The following is a 27,618-nucleotide window of genomic DNA, read 5'->3' as shown; positions in this document are numbered from 1 at the left end:
AAAGTTCGGAAATAGATACCGGAAGAGACAAATAACAATACAATACTTCACAGCCAGGACAAATGGATTTATTGGTTCATCATTACATAGTACTCCGCACCCCTATTGAGAGAAGTGAGCCAAGTAATTAATAAGGGGAAAATGGCCACAAATTGGCTTGTGTTAAAAGTGCTGGATGGTGTTAATGAGAAAAAGTGAAAGCAGAGAAAATATTGATGGCAGTGGTTCCACGGAGCCCTAAGCAGTGTATTGAGCTTTAGTTGCAAACACTTTTTTCAGAATAGAATAGTACATATTCTACACCGTACACTGTGAACCAAAAATATGGCAATAATGAAAGTCAAATGCGCTTGAATGAAACTCTACAGGGTATTATTCTCTCTTGAAATTGTTGGAGTTGTGCAATGACACAATTAATTTAATTCCATTAGGTAATGGGAAGCTTAATGTAGTAAAGAAATTTATAAAGAAATCCATGTTTAGGATAGTGATGTAGGGCCTCCCTGGCTCCTCCACTCAGTATATACATGAGATGGAAAAATGCAGGTTGAAGAAACGTGTAGGGGGAGGCTTCACCAATTGTATGTACTGCGAGAAGTGTTTCCTAAATATATTATTCCTTTTTATTGTTAATAATTAAATTGATAAATAAAAGGGGAAATGCAACTATTTGGAGAGACTTAAAGGGTTTGCCTATGTGGTTTACTATTTACCATACTAAATAACCTTCAGAAGAAAATTTCTGTTTCTGCAATAAGGGCAGCTTTTACACAAAACACAGAAAAGCTGATTGGTGGACTTAATTTATTGCACACAGTCAAACGAGAACATTTAACACATTTTATCATCTTAATAGTATTAGTTTAATAGTAGAAAGTGGATTAAAAAAAAAACAAAAAAACAAATCTTAGTATCTTTTAATCATGGCAAACTAATGATCCAAGCAGAAACTGGATTAGAAAAATAGATTCTATGAAGTAACCATTTAATAAGTAGAAATATTGAGATAAATCATGTTTTCATACAGGAAGGGCCTGGTTTGCAGATTGGACACTGGAGAATAGCTCCAGAATTGCTGTGTAAAAATGGCATTACAAACAAAAAAAAGTTGTTTTTTTTTAAATTAGAAGATCACCATGATTCTCTGCATTCATTTTCAATATGATATTAGATCAAACATTGCCAAAATGATAACAAAAACCATAGATCTTCCCTGTAGCTTTGACGTTGGAAGTTATTCATAATATTCCTATACTGTGCCAGTTTAAGGACTTAACAATCTGGTCACCTTATAGTATACATGCATTTTTATTATAAAAACAAAAGCATGGTAACAGTCATTTAAGAAAGCAAACCATTCCTTCAGACAGTGTTACACTTTCATTATCATTTCATCTGGAGGGTAAATTGTCCCCACCCCTTCAATGGCTTATTTTCTGTCATTAACCAACCAGCTGCTTCTGCTATTGACTGACATTTGCTTTGACCCAGAAAACACTGCTGAGCTGAAATTACCCAGGAAGTGCAAATATAACAGATTTCCTGACAATAAGGCATAAAAAACGGTCACGTTCTTTAACCTAAAGTATTTGCTATTACATGTGTTTCTTTCGAAACTGCGGTAATTCGAGCCCTATTTAAATAATGAAAGTGCAAAACAGGTAAGATGTATGGAATTATTTTACTATTTGTAATTAATTTAGTTCACAATAAGCACAGCTGCTGGCTGTAGTATTACCTCTGTGCTGCCACTGTGAAAGCAGGCTGATTGTCAGTTGTCTGTTTTTTGTTTTGTTTTCAAACAATGCTTTGATTTACATGGTGGCTGTAACATTCTCACCAGGTTTTTAAGTGCCCCTCTAGTCAGGTCAGACTTAATCCAGTACTGCCACATTCTCACATGGCTACTTGTCTGTGTGTTGGAGTGTGACTGGATACAATATAGGGATTAAAAAAAAAAAAAAAACTTTCCTGATACAAATATACAGTATGTACATTTGATATGTAAGGAACTATCTTATTTTAAGCACAACAACCTTCCAGTGGAATACAAACACTGAATGCAAACATTAAATGCATCTTTAAAACATCACAGTACGAAAAAATGAATTCTCTTTAGATGCTGTATGGTGCGACTATGAGGGAGTAAACTTGCCATATCAAACAATTCACACCAACAGTGTTTCAGCTGGTCTACCAACTGCTGTGTATATTTGTACATTTGTTTTGAGGTGTGTTTTTTATATTAGTTATTTTTGTACCTTCACATTTACTCTCTTCTTGCTGAAAATACATGATCATGAAAAGTTGTATGCCTTTAGATATACAACCTCTGAGGAGGTTTCTAAATATGTTTTTTTTTTTTTCCTACAGGCTAACAGGCTTCCAAATTCCTCCTCCCATAACAAGTACAGGAGCTGTGTTTTCCCTACGACTCACAAGCGATTTTGCTGTAAGCGCTCATGGGTTTAAAGTTTATTATGAAGGTAAGAAGATGCTTTAAGTTCCTCTTAATATTTCTTAATAGAATTTTTACCGGTGCTGAGTATAATCCTTTTTATTATCTCAATCGGGTCTTTTGTAGTGTAATGTGTTTCTTCATTCAACTGCTCATACATCTGATTTTATCTGACTTGGTAATGTTTTTCAGTCAGGTTCCCCTTCATTAATGAGGTGTGGTATTCAATGCAAACTTTCCTGGTTAAATCAAAACAAGGAAAATGAAATAAAAAAAAAAAAAAGTAAATAAATAAATCACTAATCATTCTATACGCCTGTAATCTTACACATTAAGTAAGCCCCAGTATTGTCCTGTTTAAAATTAGTTACTTTTAAGGCTAATCTAAGTTTTTGGTGTCAATATTACTAATAATAATATAAAGAAATACATTTGAGATGAAGTAAAAGGTACACATTTTGAGAGTATTTCTTCCGTCTGTGCAGATGGTAAAAATAGAGAAAAGGGCATCAGTTTATCTTTACAAGCAAGGTGTTATTTATTTATTTATTTTTTATTTATATAGAATTATATACTGAGACTCCTAAGATTATCAATTCTAAATCACCTATAACCAACCAAAATTGCAGTAAATCTTAACCAATCAATGCTTCAAGAGTGAAAACCTGTTTTAGAGCATCACTATTTACATGTTAAATTAGTTTATTTTTTGGTACTAAATACCGTAATTGTGTTATTATTGATCACTATATATTCTGCCGAAAAGGAAGAGTTGTAATGACTAACGAACCAAACTAGCCAATAGAAAATATTCAATTGGTGGAAAAAAACAGGTGCAGAAAAAAGGTTGAAATAATGGCGTATAGAGTTATCCTCCAGTGGATGTCCTTTGAAAATAACACCTTTGCTGTGTACTTTCTTTGTTTCTCTATAGCCTTGCTGTATTCTTCTTACTGTACTGTTTCTGTGTCATATTTTCAAAAGCTTCTGTTGCTTCAAAGCTAATTCGATTTACTGTGTGGGCATAGTTTCTGGTTCTTAAGAATCGGCATTTTTCATCACTGTAATTGAAGGGTTCTAGGAAACCTGTACTACGTTTGGGTGATATACCCACTATCCATATATATTGGGTGGAGCAAAGAATATAATATATATATATTAGATTTGTATCTATATATAATATATATAATATATATATATATATATATATATATATATATTTAAGTTCTTATCAAGCAAGCAAGTTCGTTTCTTAATTCTTCTTAAAAGTTTTGCTTTTGTAGATGAGGAAAGGTACAAGAAATTATAATTATTTATTTCAGCATTTTTTATTTGCAAAATTCAAAAAAATGCTAATTCAAAAGTATTCATACCATTTGATGGGATGATAGTATTTTCCACAAGGTGCTAATAATTTCAATATGATAATGCAGAACCTAATTCTAGAAAAGTTTAGAAAATGCTGGATTGTAGGTGGACATTCTTAGAGCACATGAGGCATAGGATGATTGCTGTAATTACCAATAAGTTATAAGAGCTATCTGAAGACCTTATGCAGAAAATTATTTATTGTCATAAACCTGAGATTTCCAACCATTGTTTCTATTATCAAGAAGTACAAGACTCATGGCACTGTCACAACACTCCCTTGGTCTGGAAGAAAGAAGGTTCTTTCACCAAGAACAAGTAGAAGAATTGTGAGGAAGGTTAATAACACTCCGAGATTGACTGCCAAATATATTGAAAGTGAAGTGATTGCAAGTGGGACTGGGGTTTCCATTTCAACCATAAGTCGAGTATTGCATGGTGAAGGTCTCAGTGGTCGCAGGCCAAGGAAAAAGCCACTGTTAGGAAAATGTCACAAGGACAATCGCTTAAAGTTTGCAAAACGGCATTTAAATGATGTATATGAGTTCTGGTGAAAGGTTTTGTGGAGTGATCAAATAAAAACTGAGCTATTTGGTCACGCTGAAAGTCGTTATGCTTGGAAAAGGTCTGGTGAAGCGTACAAAGAAAAGAACATCACACCTACTGTCATGGAGGTGGTAATATGGGGCTGTTTTTCCTCTAATGGCACGTGAAAGTTAGTTCCAATACTGTAAATCTAGAAATATTTGCGGCCAAAATATTTGGCGATTCACACCCAGAAGACCTCCAGATATGTTGGTGACCTGTTGCCCTGAAAGTTGTATACTACTTCAAAATACTGTATGTACAACATGAACACCTGATGATGGATAATATTACTGTATGTGCCTTCAAAAAATAAAAATAAAACGAAAATAAAAATTTAGTGTATTTGCACATAGGCTAATGTAACACGATAGGTTATCACAGAGTTTGAAAAAAAGAACAAGACACAATACTGCATACAAAATATAATTTACTGACAGGAAAATGAATATGAAAATCAATCAACCAAAACTGTTTCTAATGCAAGAACTACACAAACAACTTCAGAGATATTTAAAGTGCTGAATGCAGTGTATAGGCATACTAGTGCAAGATTGACTCCAAAACAAAATTGAATATAAATTCTGATATTATAGTAAATTAACAGAAATACTACTAGAGAGTATTTACCAAAGTTAAAACAGTTTTTTTTTTTTTTTTTTACAAATTTTTATAGCATCTTAAAACCAAACATTATATATTTAAATTTACAACTGAGAGGGTCACATAAAAGCTATATGGAATGTTTTAAAAAAAGCCACCCATACAGTCAGAACATGGATTTTACAGAATTAGACTATACTTCTATTTATAATTTAGATGATAATCTAGATTGTACCAAATATGAAGCTACTGTACTGTAAACCAATCTGAAAAAGCAATTTCAAATCCAGTTGTCTCTTTTTTTTTTTTTTTTTTTTTACAAAAGGCTTGCAAATATTTCTGGATTCACAGTACATGGTAAAATGGATTCCATAGCATACCAAAAGATATTGGCCAATCATCTGAAACCGTTCGCTACAAAACTTGGCTTACAGCACAACTGGACGTTCCAAAGCACACATCAAAATCTACTACAGAATGGTTACAGAAGAATAAAATCAAGGTTCTGGAATATCCTAGTCAAAGTCCCGATCTAAATCTGATTGAGAATCTTTGGTATTTGAATGAACTGGAACAATTTTGCATTGAAGAATGAACCAAAATCACTAAGACTCATGTCAGAAGCTCACTGACAAATATCCTAATGATTTAAAAGAGGTTATTATTGCTAAGGATACCTCAGCTAGCTGTGAATGTAATTTTCCTTGTCAGAGAATGAATACTTTTGAATTAGCATTGTTGGAATTTTGCAAAAAGAATAGCTGAAATAAATAAATCCACATCTATTACTTGATACTTTTTTTACTTCAACTGTATATATATATATATATATATATATATATATAAGAGGCAGACGTGACTTTGAAGTAAAACAAAATGAATAACTCTTTATTAATGTGTTGATAAGTACAAAACAAAAGCAGGCCACCGTGCCTTTTAAACTAGATGCTCTTGCACGTTCTAGTGCTCACAGTCCTCACGGTGCTCTTCCAATACCAGAAGCTAACAGCTCTGCTGAAAGACTGACTGGATGACTGAACTCAGCGACAACTTCTTTGCAACAACTGAACTCTCATTGAGCAGGCTTTTTTGTAACCTCAGTAGAGTGGGCGGGGCATTTCTGAAATCAAGTTACATGCACTGCAATGTGCCATTTCTAACATTAACAAATAGACACTATGTTAAGTCTATTAAATACGAGTTCTGGAAATATGTATTACTGGAAATTGTATTATATATTGTATAATGGTACATTCTGTTAGTGCAGACGCAAGCTGACATCAGTGTTACATTCAAAATATCCCCAAGTACCTTACAGCAAAGTCTGAAGTAATTAATATTGCTTTGGTAGATTCATTTTGGAGAAAAAAAATGTTGTATGTACAGGCCTTTCAGATATTTATTTTTAATATCATGTCTTTTTTCTGTTCCCTGAATAATGGATAAGGGTTGGACCGGGCCAACAAGAAATATTCAGTCACACGTGTTTACCGTCACAATTTTTAACAGTCAAAATGTTATAGTGTGGGATATGCAAGTGCTGACTGTAATTAAAAAAAAAAAAAAATTAAAAAGCTACAGAAGGAAGATGCCTGAATTAACAAAACTTTCACTGCGTTGTTATTTACAATAGGCTATCCCCATTTATTGATTTGTGTTTTCTTGATTTATAGAAGATCTTGCAAATCATAAAAATACATTGCGGCATGAAGTACCAGGAGCATAATGATGATACTAGGAAACACTCAATGCAGTATGACATTCATGCTTTGATCGTGATGTAACTTTGGTTGCCATAGATGCAGAGTGAGGTTTTAACTTGTTCCTTTTCATTTATAATGCAGTCTAATGAGCCTGAGTAAAACCAGTCAGGGAAATGTCAGTTTAATGAATTCCAGCAGTCTACAACTATCAGTGATAGTCAGGAGTTCTTACATTAAAGACATAAATCTGCCATTTTTCGTGAAACCCATTTGTTCATTTAGTGCTTGTATATATTCACCATTTTGCTTATTTCCTCCTGACCGTTGACATGTTGTTATATAAAATGAGAACGCAATTGCAGAAATAACTATGGAAGGTCCACAGACAGTTTAAACTTGTCAGGCACTCAATTTGACATAGTATTCCTGTGATATAATCTTGCTCATTGTGTGCACCAAAAAATAAATAAAATAAAGGATAACAGCTCGCAACTCTCCGGTGAGTCATCAATTAAGTGTGGTTATGTCTGAATACTGTCTTCTTTGCTTTAAGCAGATGAACATACTATTTCAGTTGGGAATTCTCTGCTCAGGGAATGTAATTCATATTTTCTGTAGCAATCTGTAGTGCATAAAACTGGAGTACAGTAAAATGTTTATTGTAATATGCAAACTTAAACATTTTGGGAAACATCAATCATCGTTTTCAGAAAATAACATTGCCCTGTGTACAACGAGCATATCTCAGCAGTCTTGGGTTACATTCCTTGTGTAACTCAACTTGTATAATGCACATAAAAACAACACAGTATACAGTATAAAATAATACACGATTAAGACCACCCTGTCAGTTCCAATCAAATGTTTTTTTTAAGTCATTTTGTAATACAGTATCGTTGATTTAATTGAAATGCAGTTATACAGCAGTACAATACATGAGTTGTGTTATTAATATCTGGAGATTGCTTCTATACCTGCAATTACCTAAGAAGTGGGTGATTGTACTCATGATTTTGTGTTTCACAGGGTGGTTTGAAATTTACAGGGAGAGACTTATCCAAATATGCATCTCAGTGTTCCTTTAATGCTGTTGCTGTCAATGCAGGCATTTGTTGATATGGATGATTCTTTCCAAGATCGTTAGTCTATTCTTTCCTTTGACTGCAGCAATATCAGTTTGGAGTCTGATCTTGTCATCCCGCAGAAGCTAAGAACGATCAAGCCTTAGTCAGTAACTTAATGGTAAAACTGATAATGCAGGTAATGGTGTTGAAGGTTCAGTTTGGATACATCTCCGTGTAGGCCAAATCTCTCTACAGTACTATGCTGCAGATGCAACATTAATTATTTCAAACTCTGTGGATACTAAAAATCCCATGGTGCTATTTTTAAGAGTTCCCTGGTTACATCTAACCTAGGCCAATAACACAACAGCTTAGCTAAATCCCCCAATCTTGGCTTATACTCAAACAGGTCTGCCTTGTCAATGGGTGCAGTACATTCCAGTAAATACTCTTGCTCCATGTTCTTCAATTCTTCATAGATTGTTTACAGTACTTGTACTTACTGTCCTTTTCAGCAGGTGATCCGTCATTCATAGTCATTTGCAACAGTGTATTTTTTTCTCAATTTTTCCATCCCTTTAGCTGAACTGCATTGTTACATCTGTACATTCAAGCTTTCCTCAGTTCAGCAGTGAAAACCCTTTTAACATCACAGCTGATTTATCTTTGCACAGTGGGTTTCTTAGTAAACTTTTAAAATGTTGTACACTCCCTTTTTGCTTGGCTACAGAATCAAATTCAAATGTCCATAATGCTTTAACAAAATATCAGATATTCATGAAAACTATCAGTTACTTGATCAATGTACAATTCACGGGACAGGAGCAAGGGCTACATGAAGGAATAACCTTGGGAATTGAAGTAGGAGATAAGTGCTTGTGACTAGGAGGACAGAGGTCTCCCCCCATTTCTCTGAGCCACCTCTGAGGAGTATATGCCAAAAGCCTGGGCTGCGAGGCTGAAAACAAGCTTTACACTGCAGAGTGTCATGGGTGAAAATGACTGGAGTGAGCAGAAGAACGAGAAAAATCTCCTCTGGCACTCGGGAACCTTCCTCTCAGAAGACGAGACCAATACCAATACATGACTTCAATAGGGGGTAATTGTAAGAGGCCACCCTCTTTGCGCTTTGATTGCCAAGACAGTAAGCGTGGTGCATCTTTATTGGCTTGCTTAATCCCACAATTTCATTACCAAATAATAGTTATAGGGCAAATTGAAACAAATTTTCATCTACAGCACCACTTGACCGTGTGGCTGAAGCAATGTTTGAAGAATTGTCTTGTGTATTGGAACCCGAAGGAATCCAAAGCATGCATTTTTAAGACAGGATAGTATAGTCTTTTAAAGAAATACAAAATAGTTACAGACAGGCTTTACATAACTAAAAATGCATTGGAAAATGGTTGAGTGCGAACAGCCAACCAGCTTCCAGATCTAGCGGGCTTCAATTTTGCATAGATGCCCACTGGAATTTTGAAGTGCTTAACTGTGGATAAAATTTTAAATCAATCTGTGCATACATACTGGCTTTTTCCCTTAACAATCTAATCTGATAACATAAAAAGCTACTTAAACATACTTTTTAACACTGGTCTAGAGACAAGCACATTCATGTCTGTGACACAACACCGTAATGAGGCTCAGTTCGCAGCTACTGGAGAGCAAATCGACATGGAAACCATGACGTTCAAGGTAAATATGTAAATTTTTTAAAGAGAAAATAAAGAAATAAATTGTTTTCTAATAGTAAAGAAATTAATTGTTTTCTATTAGCGATAGAGCTCTCTTGATGCAGGCTCTACCGTGCAGTAGATGACCGTGACTTTCACTAGCATCCTCGCCTACGGCTTGGGACACATAACTTTAGTCATGGTCATCTACCACATGGTAGAGCTCACATCAACAGGCTCTATCGCTTAAATAAAATTGGAAAATTATACAAAAAACAATGAGAGATGTTGTGGCAAAGTGGCTGCTGATTACAAACAGGTGCAGAGGTGATGCAGTGCAGGAATACTCACAGACTGACAATTTGTAATCTGGTTTGGAAAATGGTGTTTTATTTTGTAATCCTGGTCTGGCGCCCACATAATAAGCTTCAGTTATACACAGCGATGTGTAAAACACGGAGAACAGTAACAGGGACTGCAGCCCAAAACAATAAACACACGTTATCTGCCTCACAATAATGCTTTCCACAGTCACCAATCCGGCTGTGTGCTGTAGTGCTCGTGGTGGGTAATAACAATTTATTTATAGTGACAGTGTTGATCCGGTTTTTGTGTTGGCCCAAGGCAACAGCTCCTGATATGTGTTAGCTGTCTGGTGGTTTCCAAACACAGACAGTTACTAAAACAGACACGAACAAACAAAACACTCACAAACACATCTTTAAACAAAGCTTCCTCTGGGTCTCTCACAGTCCTTCCAGTCTTTAACACAAAAACCAAGCGTAGGAGTAGATTGCGATTCTCAGTCCCCTTTATGGTATCACGCATGACACCTAGGTAAACGAGTGCAGCTGCGACTTCCCGGCCCGGAGAAAGAAGTATCAGGCCAGCCCTTCCAAAGACTTCCCCTTTCGCTGCTTAGCGCCCTCACAGGTCGGGAGGGAGATTTACAACCAAAACTCATTATATTTCTGTCACAGACCTACTTTTTTGTAATACTGTATATTGTATACTGAATAAAACATTTAACGTATCCTATAAAAAATGTTGTACTGAAGGAAGAAAAAAATAGCATTTTACAACACTGGGGAAATCACCTTGGATTGCATCTACCACTTATCGGTGGTTGTTCCAGCAGTTCCCCTGTAAATATATGGTTCATATAGTTCAGGCGAATTCCTGGTGGTCTATACAGTAGCTTGAGCAAATCAGAACCATTGCAATAGAGGGTTAGATTTTCTGAAAAAAAAAAAAAAAAAAAAAAAATTCAAACACAAAACTAGCAATTCTTACAAGTCCCAGAATTAAATGGTTTATTTATGTTTTTTGAGAATCTAGCATAAAAGTGGTACATTTCAATGTATTGTTTGCTTCAGATCACAAATACCTGTTGTGACCTAGAGTTTTGTGAAGGGTAAAATGGCAAGAGGGGTCATTTACATCTTTAAATGCCATTCCTTTAATTTAAAGTGACAAACACATCTGCCTCTGTCATTGCCTTGCCTATAGACAGATTGGTTTGATTTTTTTTCTTTCCTTTATTTAATATAAAGCATACATTAATCTTCACTTCTTGTTTATTCGCTGTTGTAAATAAACTAACCAGTTTGCTCTCAAGTGTATCAGTATCCTAAGTGCTGTAGCACTGCCTCAGCATTTTAACCAAAATCATGCATGCACCAAATGTGAATACTAATGATGTACTTTACTTCATCAGCTTTAATTAAATATTGGGAAAAATTAATCTATTCAGGAATATTACACCTTAATCAGTAATTTCCCAAACATGTAAAACTTACAGAGAGGAACAGATACAATGGTTTATGTTTATACAAAAACACTTATGTTTTATATGTGTTATGACTGAAACAATGGGTCCATTAATTTGTAAAGCAGAAAAATCTAATCACTTGATGTTGCATTACTAATGAAAATAGAAGTAGAAAATCAAATGGAAATGGGTATTTTTGATTTTTATAACATTCTGGTCATTTTTTTGCAGTTATGCAATATGTAGTCATATCTCAGTTTCACCAGCTTGCTAGATCAACCAAACAGCAGTGTGATTCCCATCACTAATCACATGTTGTGTTATTGCTTGGTGATACATGGTTACACAACATAAATCGTAAAGAATGAGGAGTGCCATTAACATGCATTCAAAAAACGAATCTCCAAAACAATGAACGCATTCATTGAAGAAGTTAATTGTGATTAATTTAGCACCTTAATATATACTGAGCATCAAAATAAATGTATCACTTATATCTGAGCATCAAAAGAAACTTGTCACTTATATTTGGATAAAATTCACTAGATGTGATTGAAAAATGACAAACTGTTTTAGAGGAGTTGCAGTGACTTTTTATTGTGCTGATTAAAATTGACATCATGAAGATGCTGCAAAATGATCTGTCGATCTTGGGCAGGGGTTGTGACTCTTGGTCTCCCAGTTCGTGGCCTGTTACAGAGTCTAGTTATACCGTCTCACCAGGTTTGAAATTGCTGGCTGTGAGCGTCCAAGATGGCGAGCCACAGTACGTTGCCCTAGTCCAGCCTCCAACATGCTGGTTGCATGAAAGCACTGCTCTCTTGACAGACGTGGCATATTGTTATTTTTTTTCCTGTGATTTTCTTTATTGCTTTTATTCAAGCTTGCAATCACTTCATATCCAGTCCAATAATTATCTCACTAATTAGGTGATTAAGTGCATATACTTCAGTCATAGTCACTCAAGCATGTCATGGTTTAATTATATATATATATATATATATATATATATATATATATATATATATATATATATATATATATATATATATATATATATAATATATATCCTCAGGTGTCACAGTGTAATAAAACCTACATGTTAGTATTCGTGTTTCTTTTAAAATACCAGTCAGGGCTGTCTGTTGGGATCTAATACTTGAAGTGCATGTCGTTAAGAAGTACATTTTTTTTTCCCCCAGGGGGTCGTCTCAAGTCAGCAGGGGATTGTGTCGTCCCTGTCTGTTGTTACCCCGACAGACAAATTGGAGCGCGGGAAAATTAAACACTGTCACTTTAAATTTGTGTCTCGAAACGGCCAAAGTGCTATCCGAAAGCAGGCCGAAGTTATCTTCTTGTAGGGGTGTGGAAGGGTGGTGGGCAATTCACTGACAAGGAGACAGAACTTTTTGTTGTAACGCCGCTCAGACGCACTGATTTATTTCAGCCTGCAGAGCGCGCAGTTGTCCTTGGCTTGAGTACCGGCAACTGTAAACAAGACCACAGTTATACCAATCCAGGTACACAGTCCAATGCAGGTGCACTCGCAGGTGCTCTGGAAAAAATAAATCACAATGGATGAAAAGTGAAAGAAAAAAGGAAAATAAAACTGTAATAAAACTACAAAATAAAGGTGCTCCACTCGGCCGCGTCACCCCGACCATCACTACCCGCACGGCTCGGGTCTCCGTCCTACGCTACGGTGTTCCCTTTACCTATACACGTTTCGGGGTCTACCCAAGGATTCCCCGATTTCTACAATCTTTCCTTTTCTAATGTTTTTTTTTTTTTTTTTATGTTATTTAGTTTGTTTTTGTTTCACTTTCCATGCTCGGCCCGGCAATCCCAGCTTCCACCAGCTGGCTCGTTTTGTCTTAGAGGGGGCAGTGCGAGGGAACACTGAGCGTAATCTTTATAGGGCCAGCAATCCCCCAAGGCCTGCCTCTCAGCCACTTAGAGAGAGGGAGAGCCACACACCCTCTCCCCCACCTCTCCGTGTCACTGCCATGACCAACAGGCTAATATTGGAAGGCTGCTGCCCTCTTCCTGCAGCACTATGAATGCATCCGGAGAGTCAGCGCAGGTCTCCCTTGTTACAAGGGGGCTAAGTTGTTTTGTTTTTTATTCAATTGGAAGTTTACTCAGTCCTGTACAATTATATATATATATATATATATATATATATATATATATATATATACAGTGCCTTGCAAAAGTATTCAGACCCCTGACCAATTCTCTCATATTACTGAATTACAAATGGTACATTGAAATTTCGTTCTGGTCGATATTTTATTTTAAAACACTTAAACTCAAAATCAATTATTGTAAGGTGACATTGGTTTTATGTTGGGAAATATTTTTAAGAAAAATAAAAAACTGAAATATCTTGCTTGCATAAGTATTCAACCCCCACACATGAATATTTGGTAGAGCCACCTTTTGCTGCAATAACAGCTTTAAGTCTTTTGGGGTAAGTATGACCAGCTTTGCACACAGTATTGGAGTGATTTTGGCCCATTCTTCTTGGCAGATTTGCTCCAGGTTGTTTAGGTTGGTTGGACGATGCTTGTGGACCACAATTTTTAAATGGGATTGAGATCAGGACTTTGACTGGGCCACTGTAGGACATTCACCTTTTTGTTCTTGAGCCACTCCAATGTTGCTTTGGCCTTGTGCTTGGGATCATTGTCCTGCTGAAAGGTGAATTTCCTCCCAAGCTTCAGTTTTTTAGCGGACTGAAGCAGATTCTCTTGCAGTATTTTCCCGTATTTTGCTCCATCCATTCTTCCTTCAATTGTAACAAGATGCCCAGTCCCTGCTGATGAGAAGCATCCCCACAGCATGATGCTGCCACCACCATACTTCACTGTAGGGATGGTATGTCTTGAGACATGGGCAATGTTAGGTTTGCGCCACACATAGCTCTTTGAGTTTTGGCCAAAAAGCTCTATCTTGGTCTCATCTGACCACAAAACCTTTTCCCTCATCGCAGCTGGGTCACTCTCATGCTTTCTGGAAAACTCCAGATGTGCTTTCAGATGGTACTTTTTGAGTAATGGCTTCTTTCTTGCCACCCTCTCATACAGGCCAGTGTTATGCAGAGCTTTTGATATGGTTGAGTGGTGCACCATTACTCCACTCCCAGCCACTAAACTCTATAGCTCCTTCAAAGTGATTGTTGGCCTCTCTGTGGCTTCTCTCACAAGTCTTCTTGTTTGAGCGCTGAGTTTTTGCCTTTTCTTGGCAGTGCCTGGGTGGTGTGATGCAGCTTCCACTTCCTGACTATTGATCCAACTGTGCTCACTGGGATATCCAAACACTTGGATATTATTTTGTACCCTTTCCCTAATCTATGCATTTGTATTACTTTATCTCTAACTTCTGTAGAATGCTCTTTGGTCTTCATTTTCCTTCAGATTCACAGCCTTACCAATGATCCTTCAACAGTGGCATTTTTATCTGGAAAATGCGACAGCAACTTTAATGGTTCACAGGTGAGGGCCAATGGTAAGGTAATTGTGTCCTCGTTAGGGCAATTTCTTTCATCGGTGCAAACTGGGAGCTTCCACAGCACAGGGGTTGAATACTTATGCAAGCAAGATATTTCAGTTTTTTATTTTTCTTAAAAATATTTCCCAACATAAAACCAATGGCACCTTACAATTTGATTTTGAGTTTCAGTGTTTAAAATTAAAATATCAAACAGAACGAAATTTCAGTGTACTATTTGTAATTCAGTAATATGAGAGAATTGATCAGGGGTCTGAATACTTTTGCAAGGCACTGTATATATAAAGTGCTTACTATCTATGAGAAGATTTAGTTTCGGATTCTTTTACAGAGAAATTACAAACAAGCAGGTAAATTACAGTTAGACAAAAAAAATAAAAATAACCGAGTAGGCTATATTTTATTTTTAACAGAAATCAAACCGATATTCAGAAGTAATATTTTTTCCTTAAGAAAAACAACTGCATCACACTCAATTACCGTTCATTCTCCTTTTCTTGTCCCGCCCCATAGCAACCAATACACCCTCCTGATTCACTGGTACAGGTACTCGCCTGACCTCCCAACTACCACCTAATAGGCCCTCGTTAACTGTCAGTAAATGCACTGCATTCAAGCCCCATAAACACTCAAGAGTGTAGTGCTGCAGATCGTAGCCTCTCATGACACCGCTTCTAAAATGCCTTAAATCATGTAATAAAATATTGCAGCATTTGTAAAGCATAATATTATAGTAAGGCTGTCCTCATAATCACCACCCTCGTTTAAACACTGCAGTGATTTTGATCAATTTAAAATAAACACAGCAGTGCCAAATTGAAGTAATATGAAATGAATCAGTGGTTAGAAATTCAGGCCTGTGATTGGTTAAAACCTCATCATAGGAGCAAAAGTAGATCCTTAGACATCCTTAAACCACTAGGCAATAGTCCCCATCTGTCATGTTATTGGTTCACATCACTGTCAGTCCCACCCCTTTTCAATAGAACACCTTTCTCTCCTGAACTCCTCACAACAAGAGAAAATGGCTGAACATCGATTCTGTGACTTAACAGAAAATTAATTAAAAAACATACTACAAAAGAAAGATGCTCCAAACACTAAAATGGTGATTATGCATCAGTCAGCAAAACAAATGGACACATGTTCTGTTATTTATTTATTTACTTATGCTGTATCAGTTATATTTAAACAAAATATATAGTCTTATTTACTATCTAACCTTGCCTCACTTATTTTCTTGACTGATTCATATATTAGATACGTACTGCAGACTCCAGGGTGCAATGACCTCCGCCTGGGGCTTCAGGCATTATAGCCCCCTGTCGGTAACAATAGTCTTTCCTCGGGTCAGTAATTTTCCACAGCTCTCCCCTCTAGTCCATTTATCTTTCTAAGGTCAGCTTTTCAATAAATGATATATATTGAAAAGCTGATCTTAGAAAGACTTTTACATCTTATACTCTGTTATCGTTGGCTTAAAATATCAATAGTAATACGAACATTAGCATGATCTTTTTTTTTTTTATGTCAGTCTCTCAAAATACACCTGCACTCTTTTTTCATTTATATTTGTGTGTACCATTTTCTGATGCAATAATTCTGAGTTGATTTGGTTTTCTGTTGCTCCAATAGTTCATCTTGTTAAGCAAGCTGAATGAAACAAGGAACTAGACATGAAAAGAGTCTTAAGAATTGCTAAATGAATGACACTGGCTTTGAGAATACATAGCATTATTAGAAATTATAGGCAGGTATAATTTAACCTGAAAGCAAGTTTTAATATAATGTCACTGTTATTGAAAATCTAATGTTATATTCAAATGTTGTAATCAATACTCCTTTTAAATGCTAGTATAGTACAAAATAAATACAATATTGTAATAAATGATTTCAAGCAATGTAAAACTGCAGTTTCTATTGACCCAAAAGATATGTTTTACTCCAGTAATATTTGCTCATTCTTCTAGTATTTATATACATTGTTGATCTGACATCTTCTAGGTTACAAACTCCCTTGTCTCATTTATGGCCAGGTTCATGACCGGTTAATTGTCTTGCTAACGTCTGTGTGAATTACACTTTTTATTTCCTCTGTGACCCTTCTCCCATTCGCAGAATTGTGTGGTTTCTCAGGAGAGGGAGGTTGCCAATCTATGACTCTGAATATATGATCAAACCATTTTTTTTTATATTTAGGAGTCTCTGTGCATTCCAATGTACCATCACTTTCCATAACCCTCATTGGTAAAGACCCTTTGCAAGGTGCTCTATAACAGACTGAGCAGCTCAAATAAGTGCCATCCACTCCAATGAATAACTTGAAAGAACGTGTAATGAAATATCAGTATGGAGAACAGATAAACAGATAAAACCCTGATTTTTTTTTTTTTTTTTTAAGCTTGTTTGAATGTGTGTCTTATTTTTATGAATGAAAGAGTGCTTTTGAACATAGATAAAATATATTTCTGGTATTTTCTCAGCAATTATAATAAAGCTTGGATGCATATAACATATTCAGCATAAACTGTTAGAATGTAAATTAATTAATAACAGCTAACTGTACCTTATAATCTTATGAACCCTTTTAGTAATTATGTGGGTAGATATGAAGGCACACTGAACTGGAGGATTACCCTGTAGTCTATGAATCGTTACAGAGCAAGATTAAGAACAACATAGCCTCTGCTGTCTAATTTGCATTCCTAGCAGATTGTAAGGGTTGGAGATGTTTAGATCAATCATCTGTCTATTTCCAAGCAGTTTCCATTAATATATACCCTGCTTATGTTCACAGAATGTTTTATGGTACAATCACTGTTTTGTCAAATGTACTGCACAGTAGGTTAATCATATTTCAGTATAATTAGATGATGAAGCTGGATAATAAAGGTTGCTGTTTGAAACTCATGCAGAAGATCAGTTTTTTTTTTTCCTTTAGTCTCCCCCTCAGTTTTTTATGCAGCAATAGTATTTGCTCAATAATGAGATCCATTTTATTAATTCATTGTTGAATGTAATTTTTAATTGCATCTGTAACACCTTCAAAGATTAATAAAACAGTAATTGCAATATTCATCCAAAAGGGTTTTCCACGGGCCTTTTCAACTTGATCTGTCTTTCTTGCAGATGCTACTGTGCCTTTAACAATAAGGGTTGATTGTGCTTCCAGCAGACGAGACCACTCGTTGCTGGGTGAAAAACAAACAATTTACAATAACAAAAAACACTAATAAAAAAATGTAGAACATAAAAAAGAGCAACCAGATATAGTCAACGCATTATTCATTTTATTTGTCGTATTATTTAAGGTAAGGCAAGTTTATTTTTCCTTTGAAAGTGCTCCCGGCTATAATGTTCTGCCACCTGGTTATACAGAATTCCTGGGGAGAACCCTGTCCAAGGTGATTTACTTCAAGGATCAAAATTAGATGTGCGGTTTAATTGAAAATCTATACAACCCTGACACTGTCAACTATAAAGTGGCATGGAACAAACTGTTCTGTGTGTGATAATCATTTGACCTCTGGACAGCATAACTGGTACTGTATATTAGGCTGGAATGTGATGTTAAAAAGAACAAGAGCTGTGTTTTTGTATGTTAGAGTGACACCTTTGTCTTGAGAAGTCTAGCACCACACAATAACGCCACGCTGTTTTCTTTAATGTGTTGAAAACATTTTACTATATTCTCCAAGCAGAAACTGTGTTCTGTTCAGTTTACAGTGGCTTGTGAAAGTATTGACCCCCTTGGCATTTTTCCTATTTTGTTGCCTTACAGCCTGGAATTAAAATTGATTTTTTGGGGGTTTGTATCATTTGATTTACACAACATGCCTACCACTTTGAAGATGCTAAATATTTTTTATTGTGAAACAAACAAGAAATAAGACAAAAAAACTGAAAACTTGAGCGTGCATAAGTATTCACCCTCCCAAAGTCAATACTTTGTAGAGCCACCTTTTGCAGCAATTACAGCTGCAAGTCTCTTGGGATATGTATCTATAAGCTTGGCACATCTAGCAACTGGGATTTTTGCCCATTCCTCAAGGCAAAACTGCTCCAGCTCCTTCAAGTTGGATGGGTTCCACTGATGTACAGCAATCTTTAAGTCATACCACAGATTCTCAATTGGATTGAGGTGTGGGCTTTGACTAGGCCATTCCAAGACATTTAAATGTTTCCCCTTAAACCACTCGAGTGTTGCTTTAGCAGTATGCTTAGGGTCATTGTCCTGCTGGAAGGTGAACCTCCGTCCCAGACTCAAATCTCTGGAAGACTGAAACAGGTTTCCCTCAAGAATTTCCGTGTATTTAGAGCCATCCATCATTCCTTCAATTCTGACCAGTTTCCCAGTCCCTGCCGATGAAAAACATCCCCACAGCATGATGCTGCCGCCACCATGCTTCACTGTGGGGATGGTATTCTCGGGGTGATGAGAGGTGTTGGGTTTGCGCCAGACATAGCGTCTTCCTTGATGGCCAAAAAGCTCAATTTTAGTCTCATCTGACTAGAGTACCTTCTTCCATATGTTTGGGGAGTCTCCCACATGCCTTTTGGAGAACACCAAATGTGTTTGCTTATTTTTTTCTTTAAGCAATGGCTTTTTTCTGGCCACTCTTCTGTAAAGCCCAGCTCTGTGGACTGTACGGCTTAAAGTGGCCCAATGGACAGATACTCTAATCTCCGCTGTGGAGCTTTGCAAATCCTTCAGGGTTATCTTTGGTCTCTTTGCTGCCTCTCTGATTAATGCCCTCCTTGCCTGGTCCGTGAGTTTTGGTGGGCGGCCCTCTCTTGCCAGGTTTGTTGTGGTGCCATATTCTTTCCATTTTTTAATAATGGCTTTAATGGTGCTCCATGGGATGTTTAAAGTTTCAGATATTTTTTTATAACCCAACCCTGATCTGTACTTCTCCACAACTTTGTCCCTGACCTGTTTGGAGAGCTCCTTGGTCTTCATGGTGCCGCTTGCTTGGTGGTGCCCCTTGCTTAGTGGTGTTGCAGACTCTGGGGCCTTTCAGAACAGGTGTATATATACTGAGATCATGTGACACTTAGATTGCACACAGGTGGACTTTATTTAACTAATTATGTGACTTCTGAAGGTAATTGGTTGCACCAGATCTTATTTAGAGGCTTAATAGCAAAGGGGGTGAATACATATGCACCACCACTTTTCCGTTATTTATTTTTTAGAATTTTTTTAAACAAGTTATTTTTTTCATTTCACTTCACCAATTTGGACTATTTTGAGTATGTCCATTACATAAATCCAAATAAAAATCAATTTTAATTCCAGGTTGTAAGGCAACAAAATAGGAAAAATGCCAAGGGGGGTCAATACTTTTGCAAGCCACTGTAAATGATGACACACACACACACACACACACACACAAAAAAATACCATACCCCATGCATTCAGCCCCACAAAAGAATTTGCAATGTATTGGTTTTTATATTTCTCTTGCTGTACATGATACATTATTAAAAGATTCACACTTTAAAAAGAAACAGATTATTCATTTGGCACTCAAAATGACTAACAAAAGGGAAGAGTAGGACATATATTTATGCTCCTATTCTGCAATTAATGAGAATTCCTAATGTTCTATTAGTACTGTTTGACAGATGTAATTAGTTAAATCACATTGACTACAAAGGTAACCTAAACATTGTGATGGTTAAATTGCTAGGTTTTGTACCACAGCCCAGGATACCGTTATGGGATTTGGTTGATTTGAATGTGTTAACAAATGACTTGGAACATTTTCAGTGTTGAAATCCTCCCCATCCATGCTCTATCTATCTCTCTCTCTCTCTCTCTCTCTCTCTCTCTCTCTCTCTCTCTCTCTCTCTCTCTCTCTATATATATATATATATATATATATATTATATATAATATATATTATATATATATATATATATGCATTACATATATATATATATATATATATATATATATATATATATTTATAATTTGGCTATATTTTTATATATATATATATATATATATATATATATATATATATATATATCTTATATATATATTGTATCGGTCGGTTAAAAAATAGATCGAATTTTTGATACCTAACTGCTTATATGAAAAAACTATGGTTACGCGATAGTTTTTTAAATCTTGAAAATTGGAACTTTTTACCGCCCAAGAGTGGCCAGCATGTGTGGGAGGAACACCCTCCTCACCCCCCCTACCTCGCCCCTCCCCGTCCCGGCCCCGAAGCTTTCTTTACTCTAGGAGCGTTGGGGAGTCCACTCGGTGACAAGTCATGCACATGCTTACGCTTTGTGGTCATCATATATAATATTCTATATCTGTGGTTGTCAATAGGTAGATGCAGAGTCTGCATCATAGGTTGACAAACTCCCTAGCAGCACATGGACGTCATTCCACGGAGGGGGAAAGTATTCACCCCCCCCTTGGACTTTTCCACATTTTATTGTGTTACAACATGGAATCAAAATTAAGTTAATTACGAGTTTTTGCCACTGATCAACACAAAAAAAGTCCATAATGTCAAAGTGAAGAATAAAATCTACAAATTGTTCTAAATTAATTACAAATATAAAACAGAAAATAATTGATTGCATAAGTATCCACCGCTTGAGTCAATATTTGGTAGAGGCATCTTTGGCAGCAATTACAGCCATGAGTCTGTTTGGATAAGTCTCTACCAGCTTTGCACATCTGCACATTTCTCCTTGCAAAAATGCTCAAACTCCATCAAGTTGGATGGGGACCTATGGTGACCAGCAATTTTCAACTCTTTCCACATATTCTCAATTGGATTGAGGGCTGGGCTTTGACTGGGCACCCCAGGACATTGACCTTTTTTGTTTTTAAGCCACTCCAGTGTGGCTCTGGCTGTATGTTTGGGGTCATTGTCCTGCTGGAAGATGAATCTTCTCCCAAGTTCCAGGTCTCTTGCAGACTTCAGCAGGTTTTCCTCCAGGATTTCTCTGTACTTTGCTGCAACCATTTTGCCCTTCACAAGTTTTCCAGGCCCTGACACAGAGAAGCATCCCATAGCATGATGCTGCCAACACCATGCTTCACGGTAGGGATGGTGTTCTCAGGATGATGGGCGGTGTTAGGCTTGTGCTAAACATATCGCTTAGCGTTGAGGCCAAAAAGCTCTAGTCTGGTCTCATCAGACTATAGAATCTTCTTCCACTTGGTCTCAGGGTCTCCCACATGCCTTTTGGCAAACTCTAGCCACGATTTGATGTGAGTTTTTTCAACAATGGCTTTCTTTTTGCCACTCTCCCATAAAGGCCAGTTTTGTGAAGTACCTGGGCTATTGTTGCCATATGCACAGTGTTTCGCAGCTCAGCTATGGAAGACTGTAACTCCTTTAGAGTTGCCGTAGGCCTCTTGGCGGCCTCCCTGACTAGTGCCCTTCTCGCCTGAGTACTCTGTTTTTGAGGATGGCCTGTTCTAGACAGATTCAGAGTTGTACCATATTCTCTCCATTTCTTGATAATGGACTTTACTGTGCTCCAGGGGATATTCAATGCCTTGGAAATGTTCTTATATCCTACCCCTGATTGGTGCTTTTGAAGAACCTTATTCTGGATTTGCTTTGAATGTTCCTTTGTCTTCATGATGTAGTTTTTGTTAGGAAATGTACTAACCAACTGTGGGACTTCCCAGAGACAGGTGTATTTAACCTGAATTCATGTGAAACACCTTAATTGCAAACATGTGGACTCCATTCAACTAATTATGTTACTTCTAAAGACAATTGGTTGCAGCAGATATTATTTATGTGTGTCATAGCAAAGTGGGTGAATACTTATGCAATCATTTATTTTTTGTTTTGCATTTGTAATTAATTTAGAACAATTTGTAGATTTTATTTTTCACTTTGACATTATGGACATTTTTTTGTGTTGATCAGTGGCAAAAACTCCTAATTAAATCCATTTTGATTACATGTTGTAACACAACAAAATGAGGAAAAGTCCAAGGGGGGGGTGAATACTTTTGAGAGCCAATGTATTATCGTTTCTGATCGACTGAAAAACCTTAAGCATTACTAGGTATGGGCACGTGGAATCGATTAGTAAATTGTTAATTGTTTAGAAAATTACTATTCGTATAATCTGTCTTGTATTGCAGCAAATATAAATGGTCTGAACAGACCCATTAAACAGACTAAGCATGTATTACTATAAGTATTAAATAAATCATAATATATTTTTTCAATGGCTCTAAATTACTCTAGCTTCTGATAATAAATAAATAGGCGACACAAAATAGGAGTGGCAAACACTGTTGCAGCAGCAAAGGTCATTCAAAATGATCTAGACAGCATTCAGAACTGGGCAGACAGATAGCAAATGACATTTAATATAGAAAAGTGTACTGCAATGAAAATGTGCGTGTGACAAAGTGCCCGCCCCTGTATATATTATCTGTTATGTTGCGTGTGGTTTGTTAAATGTTGGGGTATAGTCATTGGTACACAGGATATAAACAGGTCTGTAACACAAGTGTTTAAAATGTGTATTTGTATTTAGGCTCAGGATTGTACATCACTTCACATACATTTAAAGTAGTTAAAATGTGAACACGAGGTTGCACATAATTGATTCACGTGCTGGGATTCAAGTGAATAATTAATTAGTAATTGAATCCCAGCACAGCAGTATATATAGATGCACGTTTTCACATACTTGCGGTTGGGTGTTCGGTGAGTGGAGAACGGGAGAGAGAGGAGAGTTAAAATATCAATTGCTATTGTGTGCTGGTGGGACCAGCAATATACTTGTATTTATCTGCTCACCGTGTTTGTTAGTGTGTCTGTCCGTGCACCGTGTTTGGTTAAGTATAGTCCATTTTTGTTTTTGCCCATTTATTTTGTCGTGAAGTGCCGTGTTTCTGTTTGTTTGTTCAACCCTTTTATTTTACAATAAACCGGCGCAAGCAGGCACCATCATCATTTCATTTCATTTCATCCTGTCTGTTGTGTATTTCAATCCTTCCTGGTTCTGATGCCGCCCACTTCGACCATCTCTGTGACAGTGCATTATAAATATCATATGGGAGATACTGAAATTGAAGAAGGAATCTATCAAAAAGATTTAAGTGTTTGTTGACTCAGAAATGTCTTCATCTAGACAATGTGGGGAAGCTATAAAAAAGCCAACAAAATGCTCAGATATATAGTGAAAGGTGTTGAATATAAATCAAGGGAAGTAATGTTAAAACTTTACAATGCATTAGTAAGACCTCATCAAGAATACTGTGTTCAGTTCTGGTCACCTTGCTACAAAAATGATATTGCTGCTCTAGAAAGAGTGCAAAGAAGAGCGACCAGAATTTTTCTGGGTTTAAAAGGCATGTCATGCAGATAGGGTAAAATAATTGAACCTATTCAGCCTTGAACAAAGAAGACTACTCGGAAATCTGATTCAAGGACTTGGAATGCACCATTGCACGTATTAAAACTAAATTTAAATATTCCTCTGAATTAATACAGGCGACTACAAAAAAAGAGATATCATACAATGTGGTATTGTTAATGGTCCTGGTATAATTATTTATAATTATACCTATACTTAAACTGCAGTGGTTAATGCTAAGCAAGCTGATACCAATTGCAACATGAATTCCTTCGGATTAAAAAAAGTAATAATAATAATAATAATAGTTTTGTTTTGGTGCTATTTTACTAAAGTAGACACTAAAACATAAAAATGCTCACCTTGCAATAAAAGACAGAGCTAGATGAACAGCATATGGGACAACTATTTACCTGCAGAGAGGCCCAGCAGCACACCTTGGGCTCTGTTGTCTGTGAGACTGAGTGTATGCCTTAGCAGAAGTACTGATAAATCACAAACGAACCACTACAGTTTACTCCACCAAATGCACAAAAAAAGAGCGAATAACAAACCTAATGGTTGAAATGATCGCTAAAGTTACACTGACTATCAGCACTGTTGAAGGACAGGGTTATTTCCTTTATATTGATATTTTACTTAATGTAAACACGTTTAATGAAGACATTGCACTACAAGAAAGGTGAGATTTTTTTTTTTTAGAGCCTTTGTTATTATCCCTTAGGTACCACCATTTCATAGAGGACTGGCAAATAGTCATATCCACCTATCAAGACAAAATGAGAGGGAGTGCTAAGTTGTGCTATGTTGCATAGATGCACTGCTTGCTAGATTTCAATTGTAGCTCGTAGTTGCTATGTCCATTAAGGATCAGACTGAATTGTTGTACTTGTTGCTTAGTGGTGTAGAAAAAAACTGATGCAATTTGAGGACGTGGTGGATGATTGGAAGTTGTGATCCTTTAGTGCTTGCTCCATTTGATGTTAAAATGTCCCCAAGGGCAAAGCATAACCCAGATGGCTTCTTGTTACATTTAACAAGATGGAAGTTATAGCCTGACATCTACTGTCTGTTTCTCTCTTGCACTGTGCTAACCATTATTTCTGTTCACTTCCAATATTCAAGGTTTGATACATGGAGTCATTATGACAAGGAGTTATGTATGATTAACTAATATTGTTAAAGTGGAAACATGATCACAAATCCCAAAATGCAGTCACTCAACTGAACAGTGTGGATATGTCAAAGGCACTGCTGTTTTTCTTGAATCGTTGATTTTATTGGTAAATTGGAATTCAGTTTGGAATGCCACATTTTAAGAATTTAGTATGTACAAATTGCAGAAGACTGTAGGACTACATTTTTCTTTTTCCTCTCCCAACTCTGTGACTCTATGTATAATATATACCGTATTACTTCAATTTGGCACCACTCTCGAATTAAAGACACCCTTGTATTGACGCCACAGTCATATATCATCTTTATAATAGAGGCAGCCCTCGAATAAACACTGCAATCAATAAAAAAAACATTAAGGTATTGTTTTCTGCCCTTGCAAACAAAAACACACACAGTAAACAAATAAATGCGCAACACTGACTATGTACATGTACGCCCCCGAAGAGACAGGAGCCTCAATATAGCACGTAAATTACAAACTAATGTACACACACATAGTAAGCATGTTTTATTTTATGGTTGTACAGTTCTGAAAAAAAATCCAAGATAAACTACGTACAGAACAGCAGTCCTTCTGACGTTCTTATAGGTGGTTTTGTTGTTTTGTTTTTCGTTCAATTGTAATTCCCATACTCAATCCCTTACAAATAAAAACAATGTGCTTATTATCTATGAGAACATTTAGTTTTGATTTCTCGCAGAGAAATTACAAATAAGCAAATTGCAGCGAGAAAACAGACAAAGAAAAAAACAAATGAGTAGGATATGTTGTAGTTAACTTTTGGTGTAGAAAAACATCTACGTCACACTCTTGGATTTAACTGCCACACCAGCATTGTCTCCGCCCCTTAACAAGCAATATACACTCCTGATTCACTGGTACGGTACTCCCCTGACCTTCCAACTCGTCGTTAACTGTCAGTAAATGTACTGTATTCAAGCCCCAAAAAACTCACAAGAGTATGTGCTGCAGATCGGAGCCTCTCACGACGCCGCTTCTAAAATGCCTTAAATCATGTAATAAAATATTGCAGCGTTTGTAAAGCGTAATATTATTAATAAAGGCCGCTCTAGTATAATCACCACCCTCGTTTAAGGGCCGTAGTCATTTTGAACAATTTAAAATAAACGCACCCTTGTCAAATTGAAGTTTTACGGTATATACACTATATATATATATATATATATATATATATATATATATATATATATATATATATATATATATATATATATATAGTGATAGTCCCTAGCAGAATGCATTAGGCCAACATTGGCAGTAGGTTGGTGTGGTTGGATTACTCTTACTGTTAGGGAGCAATGTTGGGTTGAAAAATACACATTTTAAAGATAAGCTAGCTGTCTGTATAACTATATTGATGTTGGCACATGATTGACCCACTTCATTCACCAACATTGTTGACTCAACAAGCCAAATGATGGTGAACTAACAATACTTGGCTCATTGTTGGTATATTGTGCTCTCTAGATTAAAAGTTGGCACTCACTTACGATACAAAAAACTAAGCAAAACAAAAAGTTGCACAATGGTTGTATGTGAGGAAGAGATACTAAAATGCCTGGTGCATTAGTAGAAGTACATGTAGCCAGAGAGCAGCTGGGCTTAACAGTCAAGGTGAAGAGATTCATCAGAGTTTCTGGTCGGGAGAATTGTAATATATATATATATATATATATATATATATATATATATATATATATATATATACAGCTACCAGTCAAAAGTTTGAGTACACCTGCTTGAAACCAGGTTTTTCATGATTATCTATGCTTTTAACTGTATAAACTTTTCTATAAACACTTACTATTTCATTATATGATATGTGTACTTATATAAGCTGATACAACTAAGTAACACAATTTTTGTTCCTGGGTAGTAAGTGTTATTTCCTAATTGCTTATGCCTCAAAAGTATAGAAAATGGCTATTATTCCCCACAAACTTTGCTTTTGTGACCAGGACAGTGAAATTTAAAAATATCACTATTTCCAATGAGAAAACGGGCGCTTTTGTGTCTTTTCGTTCACATAAAGTCAGAAAAAAAAAACAACATATGAATCCAAATTAACATGTATTTATACTAAAGTAATACAAAAATGACTACAAAAGATTTAGAAGTGAGTAGTTTTTCGAGATTTACGATTATCCTGTAAATTTACAGGATAATCGTAAATCTCTAAAAACTACTCACTTCTAAATCTTTTGCAGTCATTTTTGTATTACTTTGTTTGTGGGGAATAATAGCTATTTTCTATACTTTTGAGGCATAAGCAATTAGGAAATAACACTTACTACCCAGGAACAAAAAAAAAAAAAA

The 27,618-nt window shown here is 36.2% G+C and overlaps 1 protein-coding gene across 1 annotated transcript in view; it reads left to right on the top strand.

Annotated features, from left to right (window-relative positions):
* The window catches only part of LOC121313274 (CUB and sushi domain-containing protein 3), a 514,488-nt gene that overhangs the window by 109,427 nt on the left and 377,443 nt on the right, over nt 1-27,618 (top strand). The window contains exon 3 of the mRNA XM_041245642.1: nt 2,374-2,486. Coding sequence (XP_041101576.1) covers nt 2,374-2,486 — 113 coding nt within the window. The remainder of the gene's footprint in view (nt 1-2,373; nt 2,487-27,618) is intronic.

Source organism: Polyodon spathula, chromosome 3, assembly GCF_017654505.1.
Source record: "Polyodon spathula isolate WHYD16114869_AA chromosome 3, ASM1765450v1, whole genome shotgun sequence".
Lineage (NCBI taxonomy): Eukaryota > Metazoa > Chordata > Actinopteri > Acipenseriformes > Polyodontidae > Polyodon > Polyodon spathula.
The sequence above is the reverse complement of the archived record's forward strand: the minus strand, read 5'-3'. Positions and strand labels throughout refer to the sequence as shown.